A 12317-nucleotide genomic window follows, 5' to 3' on the forward strand; every position below is an offset into this window, starting at 1 on the left:
CCCAGTGTCTCTAGCCCGTTTATCAACAAATCTGGACTATTATGTGGTTATATTCAGGCCCAGCGAAACGATGTGTAAACTAGTGAACAGAATGGCACAATAGTGAGTATTATAATGCATGAGTCACACAACTTAAACACTTTTAAAAATAAAATTTATTAGCATCTCTAATGTGTATAAATAAAAACATATATGAAACAATGTATATACGTATGATGTAATGAGTTTAACAATAACAGGGTTACATGTGATACAAAGGAGCAGTCTTTATTTAGCCAGTGTATTGTTAGGAAAACTGTACCTTGAAATCAAGCTTTCAAATATGCATACCTATAAGTCGCAAATCTACATTCTTTGATAAGAATGAAACGTAAAAATCTGTTTGGGGGTGGTAACAAGAATATTGTAAAGATGCAGTTTTGCATTCCTGGTTTGTCAGATTTTAAAACATCTTTGATTTAATACATTACTTTTTTTAAGGTTGCACTAACCATGTTGAGGCACAAAGCCGCAACACTATCCACACTGACCTTCTTGACTTTAAATTACACTCAATAAAAATCCTAAAAAGGATTTCACCTCACTCCGTTTTCCCTTTACCGAAGTCACATTGTTCCACAGACTCAGAAGAAACGGTCTTAATAAGCAGACCTGAAATCTAGGGACAATATGACTATAATGTTAGACACAGCAACAAAAAAATAGTAATAGTGACAAATGTTACATGTAACTAACAGACCTGAAAAGGATCAAACAAACAACATGATTCGCTCTTTACCAATGTAACAAGGTCCGTCATTTTCAGCGATGGCTTACTGAGCCTGGGTCAGAATACATAGAAGACAGTGTGTGGATCCTTTTTGGGGGGGTCTGAGGACACCGATCTCTGGACAAAAAGCAAATAAAAGGAAAAGACCTCCCTTCTTCTGTCAATCATTTCTTATTTGGTCATTCTTTCAACACTCATCGTGTTCAGTTGTCTTACAAAACGGACAGATATGCACATAGGATGAATGCTACCTCTGAAAGCTGGCCAGAATTTTACAATAGCCAATGTAGTGTGGGTTAATACACAGCGCTGAAGACTAGAGGGCTCAGTCTACAACCCACACACGTGTGAGTGAGTGTAAAACCGCCATAGACATGTCAGTTACAATGTGTGGACTATTATTGGCCTTTGTCTCAGTTTTTCCTCATTAATTGAAAAATATAACATTTTAAAAAGGGGGAACAACATCCAAGACTAACTGCTTCAAAGTAAAAAAACAAACAGTGGGCAGGTACAAAAGAAAGAAAGAAAAAAGTGATGTGTCTGCTTTAATACGCAGGTGTAAGTGACAGTGAGAGGTTTTCGGCACCCAAGGATCATGGCGACCTCATTCAGCCGTGTGGAATGAAGGGACTATATAGTAGATCTGAAAAACGATGGTCTCTGCTCCATCCAAAGTCTTTAGAAGAGTGCAAAGATCCCCTTATTTCCCTGATATATCCATGTTCTCCAATCCTAAAACTCTGCAAACTCCTTCGTGCATTTTTCCGTTACAGAAACGCGGATTTCCTCCTCCTCGTAGTCGTCGAAGTTGCTGGTGTCCCCCGGGCCTCTGCACTTTGGTATGAACGGGGCTTCCACCTGCAAGAGCGAGAGCGATACATGTTAAAGTGGGCAGGATTTACATCTATGTCTACCGTGCCAATCACAAGAGCCACGACAGAGAAAGGAAAGGCAATTATTTCTCTGAGGAAGGACGGCAATGCGTCTAAAGCTGTCAAAAGGTGTCTAAGAATGAAGGAAGGCACAAATGATGGTGAAAGACGCTGAATTCTGACAGTTTAAGGGGGTAACTATGCTTTCAAAGGTAGTGCTTGTCAGAAGTCAGTGTGATCCCTCTCCTTTTAAACCTTTCCAACATTAAGATTGAGATGAGCTGGGTCCAACAATTTCTTTCCAAAACCGACAATCACATCCACTTCGGCAGATTTGCGAGGTAGCACAATATGCACGGCCTTAACTTCTCTTAACACAACGTCCTTCATTATTATTCGTGTTTACAAACCAGTGCTGCTCCATCAATTACTTTGAGTAGAGGCTGCTTGTCGGTGTGCGTCTTAATCCCCATTAAACAATTATCAAGGTCTCTCCCTCTTGTTGGCAGCCAGCTTTTAATCCCACCTTCAAGTGTTGCCATTCAAAACAGCTGTAAACTCTTGTGCATTCAGACACACTTGAATGCAGCTTTGTGCAAACTAGTTTATCTTAACACCTGCTTTAAAAAGGAGCCTAATGTCACAGATTTTCTTTAGCACATGCAAGTAAGCCTTGATTTATAAGAGCATCTTTGTAGACTTTGTTTTTATACTTCGATGATTGAGATGAACCCTCACTGATAGTTTTAACTGCTGTTTAGCCACACTGTAAATATAGTAAACATATAAGCCTCTCTGCTGTGATTATCTTCTCATTGAAACACTACAATACACAATTTACTGAGCATTCATGTCCCCACGCCGTTTCTAAGGTGTCAGTTTATTCAGTCTTTTGTCAGTAAATGTCATGGTCATTTTAGTGTGTAGTCTGCTTCATTGACAGCACAAAAGCTGCAACGCGGAGTGATGTTCTGATTCTCCGAGGTTAAAGCTCGACACGACATAAACACAAGTCTGCCGTGTACTATTTCTTCAAAGTTGTCAGTCCGGCTCCCTCGACTCTGTGTTTACTAAACACACGGTGTGTTTGGCTGTCGGAGACAAGGCGATGAAGGTGGAAAGATACAGAGAGACGTGGCTTTAGCTGGGATATAAAAACATATAGGGATGTGTTTGTGTGAAGACCAGGCCGACCTAACACCTCAAAGTCCTCTGCAGAGTTCAGGATAATGGGTCCCTTTTTGCAATATCTGGACTTGCATGTTTGTTTGTTTCTGCCCTTTGTTTTATTTTTACTTGTAAAGCATGGGGTCAACACTAAATATGAGAACATGAATAGTAAATGGAAATGGTTGTGAAATAAAATAAATGACATCCTGTAACAAATCAAAGCAGCTAAGGTCAGATTTACGGATGTATTGGAAAACAAAGGTGAAGTGGAACGTTTATAAAACCAAAGTGTGATTGTATAACAATGAGGTTAAACAGAGTCCACAGATCAATGAGGTTCAAGCCTGAGCTAAATATCTACTTTGATTAATCGAAGAACTTCATTATCATTGTGACCCTGCAAAATGGCATGTGGCACGGAGAGCTCACAGCCGGCAGAGAGTGATTTCCAAGTGAAGAAGAAGCTCACACCTACAGCTGCAGATAATGAGCATCACACGGGATAATACATGTGAAATGACGAACAGTCATTAGATAAATATCTAGAAACAGAATAGTATGAAATAATACTGTGGAACATCATAGCTGGGAATTTTACAACTAGCTGAAAAAAAAATCAATAAAGAAATCAATATGTAATTAACTTGTTTTCATAGTGGTAACAGTGTTTGCTGTCACTGTGTTTGCCGTCTTGCCTTTCTCTCGTAGATTGCGATCCAGTCTGTCGTTGCGAACCATTTGTGGCCCTTGATGTCGTTGACGCCGTTCTTCAGGTTTCCGTAACGTTTGGTCAGATCCACCTGCAGCAGGTTTCTCAGCAGATCCTTCAAGTCGGAGCTGAAGTGGGAGGGGAACCGTACCTAGAGAGAAGAAACACACGTTTGTTGAGTTTTGTACACTCTGATTTAAAAAGTGCTTCTTTTTTTTAAACAAAAAACACCTGCTTACCTTTCCAGACACGATTTTCTCATAGATCTGAATAGGTTGATCTGCAAAGAATGGAGGGTAGCCAGCTGCCATTTCATAGATGAGGACTCCAAGGGCCCACCAGTCCACAGCTTTGTTATAGCCCTGAAAGATTCAAGGCAAACGGCGCTATAAGTTTACAAATAGTCATACTTGACACTGACCTGTATGTGTACTATTAAGGTTTACTCTGGCTTCTTATTTATAACTGGAGTAGAGATAGACCGATATGGTTTTTTCAGGGCCGATACCGATTATTAGTAGTCAAGGAGGCCGATAACCGATATTTGGAGCCGATATTCATTTGCAGTAAAAGTTAAAATGTTGGCGTCAAAATTTTGAATAATACAAACTCCAACACTTAACTTTGTTTAAATGCCTTTAAGCATATGTTTATTAAACAAACAAACAAAAAGCACAGGGAGTTCCCAGGGTCAGCAGCATCTCTTATAAAGTTAACTGAAAATTTAAATAAATAAATAAATAACTTCCAGAAGTTTTATAAAGTAAATAAAACAAAGTTAAATAAAATTTGCAAAGAAATGAACTCTTATCGGCCGTCAGATTTATAAAAAAAAAAAAAAAAAAAGGCCGATGCCGATATGCGTCAAAATGCCGAATATCGGCACCGATAATCGGTCTATCCCTAAACTGGAGCCACTGGACCAAATACTCAACACACTCTTCGTAAAAGGTGTGTGTAAGGTGATATGATTACAATATACAGTTTAGATATACTCAAACTTGCAAGTAACATTTCTACCTAACATCTCCATACAATCCATACACCTAAAGGAAAACTAACAAACCCTTGTCCTCCTTTGATTTTGAACAATGTTGCCCCAGGACAAAGCAAGCTGGGTATCCCTAAATTAAAGAAACTACTAGGACATAAAAAATCTACTGCTATGTTTAAGTACACAGAGAGAGAAAAGTGAACTCTAAATTTTTTGTAAACAAGTAAACCAAAAACCTGCATACTTTGCTGAGGATGATCTCTGGTGCCAAGTACTCCGGTGTCCCACACAACGTCCAGGTCCTGCCTTTTACCCGCTTGGCAAATCCAAAGTCTGTCACCTGGAAGTCACAGCATCATACACCAAACATGAGCAAAGTACAAGAAGCATTACATTTTCTTGTGTTGCGTTCTGGCAGTTCTAGCTCACCTGAATGTAGCCGTGGTGGTCGATGAGGAGGTTCTCCGGTTTTAGATCTCTGTATATGAGATCTAGTGAATGGAGGTACTCGAATGTCAGCACTATCTGGGCGGCGTAAAATCGTGCATGTGGTTCACTGCAGAGGAGGACAGAAGTGTGTTCACAAAATACCTTTTGAAGCATGCTATCTCAGAACTTAGTGTGTGCGGAGTTCATGACAGGCGCAGTAAAAATCTCACCTGAACCTTCCGATTCGTCTTAGGTGCGAGAACATCTCTCCACCTGGAACGTACTCCATCACCATGTACAAATTGGAGTTGTCCTAAGAAGAGTAAAATATGTCACGCTCCATAAAAGGGATTTCAGTTCCTACATTTATTTACGTAAGAAAACGCACTTTACCTTAAACGCGTACTCGAGCTTGACGAGAAAGGGGAAGCTCACGGCCTGTAATATCCTCTTCTCGTTTAACGTGTGTTCTATTTGCTTGAGTTTCACCACCTGACACATGAAAAGAGATAAGATGACCTTGTCAGAGAAATCCCACTGACACGATCGGCAGAGATAGCAGACACTGAGAGGAAGCTTTTAGTCATTTATTTATTTATTTATTCAGTTGAGTTATGCAACAAGAACAGGGTTTTAATGCACTTTTATAAGGGAGATCACAGAAACGTATTATTCAGATTACGTTCTATTAGATTGCTCTCGCTTACCTTCTGCTTGTCCAGTATTTTCATGGCAAAGTATTGCTCTGTTCCTTTGTGTTTTACCAGCATTACTCTTCCAAATGAGCCCGTACCCAAGGTCTTTAGTCTCTCAAAGTCGTCTAGGCACGTTGTGCTCTGTAAAAAAAACAAAAACATGTTAGCCTGTTCTGTGGACGCAGCTAGCAAAAATGTTGAGTTTTCATCAAAGCCCTTTCATCATCTGATATGAGTATGATTTGGGTCTATCACAAATATATAGTATTGGTGGATATGATATGATGTATTCTCATATGTGCTTAAAGTAATAATCTCGAAGATTTCCATGTAAATAAATGTCTGTTTGGTCACAATTTATCGCCAAATGAGGTAACACAATGGTGATTGAGTCTATGGCCCACTGATGAAAGCCTTTGCATTTGCAGAATTACAGACTACAGTCACAAGCAGCGCCCAGTTAGTGATGCGTTTTCCACCAGCCAGCAGTGGTTGGTCTGCCAGAGAGGGTAGGCGGAGCTAAGCAGCTGCTTTTCCGGTCTCTGCCAGTGTTGCGAGTAAACAGTAATCTACTATGGCTGAACAAACAGAGAAAAGATCGTTGACTACAGATACAACTTCAAATATAAGTGAAAATCCAAAGAAAAAGAAACAAACTCGACGCTCAGATGAAGGCTGAACAGGAAAGTGACCGTCAGTGAGGAAAATCAAGAATTTCAACCGGAGCCAACCGTGGACGTCACACATGCAACACTGTCTGGATATCTGGGACGTGTGTTCCCGCAATTACCGTTTATAGCCTTAAGTCGCCAAAGAGTACAAAACTGAGATCTTCGAGATTAGCACTTTAAATGAAAACGTTTTTACAGGATATAATGTGCACAAAACAATGATAGTTTAAGAAATGGTGTCCGCATTGTTTATAATAGTGTATGCACTGTCTGCGGCACACAGCTGAGCTAAATACTTTTCGGTGCAAAATTGGTCAATAATTCATATAGAAAAAGTTTATTTTCATTCAAGTTAAAGGTTAATTAAATCGGATAATAGTTTCCCTCTGAAATCAGTATTGGTGTCACATATCTCATATCAACCAGGGCTCTACATTTCATCATTCCTACCTGTGGCGGGCATTCCCATTTCCGTAAGAAATCTTCTTTGGCTTTCGCTAGAAACTCTTTCACTAAAGGAGCAGAGACATATACAGTTAGCACAAGTTCCTCTGGTGACACAGACTTAATTACTGGCATAAAAACACACTTGGGTTTTAGATTAAAATGCCAAAGAGGCCAAATGCTTTAGTACTACAGGGGGTAAGGAAGACGTGTGGGGAGTGGAAAGTAAAACAGTAAATCAACAGGAGAGAATTTTGGGGAAAGTTGACTCTCATCTGGATATAAAACAAAACGGGTGACTAAAAAATATCACGTACGTTTTTCTAACAGTAAGACAAAGCACAAACACAAGACGACAACATCCAAGACAGGCAGACGAGTGATGCGTGCCAAGACACTCAGAATACTTTGTTATTTGGTAGCCATATTGAAAAGGGAGGGGGAGAACACAACATTCAGAATTACAGGGGAAGTTTCTCTGAGCATCTTGTGCATCACTTGATACGGTTCGGGGAAAGGCTATTAAACACAGCATAAAAATGGTAAGCAAAGACAAACCAATGTATGGGGAAATCCAGATTGAGAGAATGTGGATAACAAAAACACTGACTTATTATCAAAGCACACAATCAAAGCAAGCACATCTAGAAAAGTTGTCACACTGAGACCAATGCTGTTCTGCCATTCTGGTCATCTTTTGGAGGAATGAGCATACCAAAAGTCTCTATTGATCACCAAGGTTTTGCAGGAGCAATCACCCACATGGATGGGATGATACAGAAGAGAAGACAGAGAGAAATATAGAGTTCATGTACATAACAACAAGTGTCACACATCAACAAACATGGAGCATGTCGTGATTCAAATGCAACAGGAATGAGAACAGAGTTGACGTCCACTTGAGGAATTTAAACAGAGACTGACTGTCGACTGTGGTATTCAAAGAACTGGTGAACCCAGATGTTATGCGGCACAAATGCAGTCGTGCATATTAGGTCACACAGATAAGATATGGCTTCGTACTGGAGAACATAACTTTCAAAACTCTCTGTATGCTACACAGCTTTTGACGTGTGTGGCACTGATAACGAGAGATTCCCTGCAACCTTGTCTGACAACTTCTCTTCTTATAATTAGAGATAGACGGATATGGTTTTTTCAGGGCCGATACACATACCGATTATTAGTAGTCAAGGAGGCCGATAACCGATATTTGGAGCCGATATTCATTTGTAGTAAAAGTTAAAGTAAGTTAAAATTTTGAATAATACAAACTCCAACACTTAACTTTGTCTAAATGCCTTTAAGCATATGTTTATTAAACAAACAAAAAGCGCAGGGAGTTCCCAGGGTCAGCAGCATCTCTTATAAAGTTAACTGAAAATGTAAATAAATAACTTCCTGAAGTTTTATAAAGTAAATAAAACAAAGTTAAATAAAATTTACAAAGAAATGAACTCTTATCGGCCGTTAGATTTAAAAAAAAAAAAAAAAAAATTAAATAAATTTAAAAATTAAAAAAAAAAAAAAAAGGCAGATGCCAATATGCGTCAAAATGCTGAATATCGGCGCCGATAATCGGTCTAACCCTACTTATAATAGCTTTGAAATTGTGATGACTGCTTGGAGAAAAACTAAGCTGAAACAATTAGTAGTCAACAGAAATTAATCCTCAACTACTTTTTTATAATCAATTAATCAGGAGTACATTTTTAAGCAAAAATGCCAAACATACCCTCGTACCCAAAGGATTTGTTGCTAGAAGTGCAACTAAAAAGTATTTAAATTTCAGATTAACCGGACATTTGCTTTATGGGTGTAGGGCCTCTCCAGTGCCAAAGACAATGACATCTGACCAACCAAGACATTTAACATATATTGTTGTAAATCAAAGAAAAGCCGCAAATGTTAACATTAAAATGCCAGAACCATTTAGCATTCTTGCTTAAAAGACAACTTAAACAACTAATCCATCATACCATAGTTGCTGAATAACTTTCTAATGAGTAATCGACAAACATTACTAGACTTGGGATCTAAACTAAACTAAACTTTAAAATTAATAAAGTACCTGCAGAATAAGTCATAATGAAGAACATTGTTAGTTGCAGCCCTAGAAAAACATCACTAACTTGAAAGGCACAAGAAAGAAAGAGCGCAGACCCTCACTTAGGCCAACAGTTGAGTAATTATGATATGCAAATGTGCGAGAGCGTGTGGATATTATTATGTCAAAATATGGTTGTGCCTCTTCAAAGTGTCATCATCTTATCTGTGCATTTATTATGAACTCCTAAATTGGTGGTAAATTTTGAGTTGGGTCCTCTCTTTAGAAAACAGTTTTACAATAAGGTCAATATTATTGGTGAGAATAGATAAAAATACACTTTCCTGCGCCACTGGGTTTCATTAGTGTTTATTCAGAGCTAAACACAACACATGGGACACCATGGAACAAAGCAGGTGTCATGACAGTGGCTGTTTAATCTCCCTGTGCAAGTATGACTGTGTTGATGTTCTTCCAACTGGCAGCTATATACAGTAAACACAGGTAGTCTGGTGTATATATACAGCACTACAGGTAACCAGGTCATCAGGCCAGAGCGGCTACACTCCAGACAGATCTGCAGCTAAGGCAACAGTGTCAGCTTAAACAGGTTTAACAGTTTGCCAAGGTGCAGGATCTAGGGATCATAGTAACACTCAAAAGAAATGCTTGGCAGAATTGCAACTGCTGATCTGATCATCTCTGTCCACCTGAGCGTCTCTGGTTGGCACTGCTCACTGCACAGTGTGTGCCTGGTCTCTCTCAACAGGTCAATGAATCTTAGAGGTACGCAGTCACTGCACCATAAAGTGACGCTACTTTAAACAAACTAAGTGCATAACTGAACGCAGAAGTTCTCTGCATGTTCTGAAGGTTAGAAAAAGTGCATGAAAGTAGCAGTGCAGAAGTGACAAATATAAGCCAGCAAATGCTGCAGGAAACACGTAATACCTACAGTTTAAATGTATACAACCAGGCGTAGAGGAAACGATTTATAATAGGGGATGCTCAATGATGACAAGCTGCTCACATCAAAGTATATGAGTGCAAAGTAACACTGGCCTAGGCCTAGTTACGTCAAACCTTTCAAAGCTTGTAATACCTCTTATCCTCTGACGAAGGTCTGATGACAAGCTGCTCCAGTCAATGACATGCTGAATGTGAGAAGTGAGCCTTGATGGACCTTTACCACGGCAAGATTAGAAAAGGGGGCTCTAAATAAAACCGAGGCACACAATTCAAGTGTGTTTATGCGTGCATGCAGATGCCAGGAAGACAGTAGTAGCTCCCAGTTTTATGAATGGAAAGCAGCATTTGTCATTTTTTCACCATATTTGGTCACAGATGCAGTACAGAGGGAAAGCTTTGTTTATGCAGCCAGGAATAAAACGTGGCAGTGTAGCCTGGGGGCAGAAACAGTCCCACACTATCTTTAAGTAAAATCTATTGCCTATTTTTAACCAATACTCATGGGTTGGTGGTTAATTGCAGCAAAAACAAAGTTTCTGTGTGATCCAGCTAGCTGTGCTCACTGAAGCTGCAGATAAAGAACACACATCCTGATTGTTATTCACCTGAGTTAGGGATGACAGCACAGAGGAGATGATGAGGTGATGCTAGCCTGAGGTTTTTTAGCTGTTATCTAAGGCTTTAGGTGGAAACGCCACGGCTAACTCACTCCTGCACAGGCCTGAGCAGCTAGCACCATCAAAAGGCACTGAAATGACAGGGGCCTTCTGAGGGCTAATCCCCCTCCTCACAGCTAAAGTTAGCATGCTAACTAGGTGGTCATCAAGCTTGATCCTCACTGTGCTCCAGTTGGCATGCAAACAGCTTTTAAACGTGCGGACTTGTCAATACGTTGAATTTATCGATAAGCATTGTTGTGTAATAGGCTTTAATAGATTGGTGTCACTGTCAGCTATGACCCCCCCTCCCCACCTTCTTGCAGCAAAGAAAACCACAACATCCACGGGGTCTTCTTGCTGCTAGCTTACTTTTTTAGCTTATTTTTACGTACAAAAATAGCGCAAACAATCCCGAGCATGGACATTTATCTTCAGCCAAATGGAGAGTGTTTGCAGCGCTGGTGGGATAACTGCGCGTGGATGGCGGACGCACGCGGCCCTCCCCTCTTTAACTGTTAGCTTCCAGTCAGGACAGTTGAAGTGTTATAACAGGCTGAGCTATCCACGTTGAAGAGGCTTTCTACGTGTGAAACACTTAAATACAACATTAATAAAGCTGACAAACTCACCGCTCTCCAGCTCGTTGCCCTTCTTGGCCGTGGCAGCGTTCCCCATGGCTCCGTCTGAGAAGAGATGGCGGCGGCTACGAGCTAACCTTCCTACAGCTGATGTCCACGAACTCCTTAAAAACAGGTGAGTTAAACCCAAACCAGAATTTTCACTCTGCAAATAAAGTCCGGTTTCCCTTCCAGCCGTCCCCCCTCGCTCTCCCTCCCGCTGCTTCTTCCCTGCTACTTCAGTAGTGTCTGTGTGGTTGACATGAAGCTAGCGGTCACTCCTGTTTCGGACTAGTCTGCTCCTGCTGCTCCCCCCTCCTCCCCAACCATCCCTCAGCACTCAGCTGCGTTCATGGTACGGTCAGAGATGTCTGTGTGAAGATAACCAAACTCGCGTCGCTTCCGCATTTTTGGAGCATCGCGGTTGCATTCACAGATAGAGGATGACATTTGAGTACTCGTTTGTTGACTTTACTAGAGGCTAAATATAAACTTGTTCTTTGTTTGATTAGTTCTTTGTTATTAATCCGGCTATTCATGGGCACACAACTGCACCTGTTTATGTGGCGCGAGACTAATAGACTTTTGCCAAGGGTATGGAGCTAATTTCCTGCCAAAGCTTAAACAATTAAACACATTACACAAATGCCCTACCATTCACAAACAAAACACCATTAACAAACGTATCTATTTTGTTTTGCAAATACGAAACATACCTATCAAACAAATACACAATACATCAGGCTTCAGAAGCAAATGGTGAATGTCTTACAAAAAAAGTATATCTTACAAGTACAAAACATATATATTCTACAAATACAAAAAAATATATCTTACAAGTACAAACAATATATCTTACAAGTACTAGTTTGTTTATTAAGTTGGCAGGAAATTAGCTCCATACATGGGGATCTGATATCTGAGTATTTTGAAGGAATTTTTAAGTAGTCTTATAAACTTTTATTCCATGACAATGACACTTAGATATAAATAGGATATAAAATATGCCTATTAATGGAGTAGGCTATATTTACATTGTGGTATGGAATTATTAATTTAACTTAATTAAAGCTCCTGTGAGGAACTTTTGGTTTGTGTTGATTTTGGCGCCCCCTGTGGACAAAGCCATACCTCTTATCTCTTTGCTGATTCCAGTACATGCTGAAGTGGTGGATTTTAACAAAATATCTCATCCTGCTTTCTTTAACAGTCATATGTATCACTGACTTTCAATTTTGGAAAGTGGAAAATGTAAACATTTAATGTTAA

General features: G+C 39.9%; 1 protein-coding gene across 1 annotated transcript; it reads right to left on the reverse strand.

Moving 5' to 3' along the window:
• Positions 1–137: 137 nt before the first annotated feature.
• Positions 138–11364, reverse strand: prkacbb (protein kinase, cAMP-dependent, catalytic, beta b). Its single transcript, XM_069684395.1, has 10 exons — positions 11061–11364; positions 6763–6824; positions 5654–5782; positions 5340–5438; positions 5177–5259; positions 4947–5073; positions 4762–4857; positions 3763–3885; positions 3510–3674; positions 138–1630 (listed from the first exon to the last, which is right to left on the reverse strand). The coding sequence occupies exons 1-10, from the start codon at positions 11104–11106 to the stop codon at positions 1505–1507; spliced, it is 1056 nt and encodes a 351-aa protein (XP_069540496.1). The 5' UTR covers positions 11107–11364; the 3' UTR covers positions 138–1504.
• Positions 11365–12317: the final 953 nt, after the last annotated feature.

Source organism: Semicossyphus pulcher, unplaced genomic scaffold (genome assembly GCF_022749685.1).
Source record: "Semicossyphus pulcher isolate SPU_LCO1_2020_fin unplaced genomic scaffold, fSemPul1.0.p SCAF_7, whole genome shotgun sequence".
Taxonomy (NCBI): Eukaryota; Metazoa; Chordata; class Actinopteri; order Labriformes; family Labridae; genus Semicossyphus; species Semicossyphus pulcher.

What these genes read in the sequence shown, in the direction of transcription:
- prkacbb (XM_069684395.1), bottom strand. Translation starts at nt 11,106, where the DNA reads ATGGGGAACGCTGCCACGGCCAAGAAGGGCAACGAGCTGGAGAGCG. An exon ending in GGGCAACGAGCTGGAGAGCG is followed by an intron (nt 6,825 to 11,060) that starts GTGAGTTTGTCA and finishes CTGCTCCTTTAG; the next exon opens with TGAAAGAGTTTCTAGCGAAA. An exon ending in CAGAGATCATCCTCAGCAAA is followed by an intron (nt 3,886 to 4,761) that starts GTATGCAGGTTT and finishes TGAATCTTTCAG; the next exon opens with GGCTATAACAAAGCTGTGGA.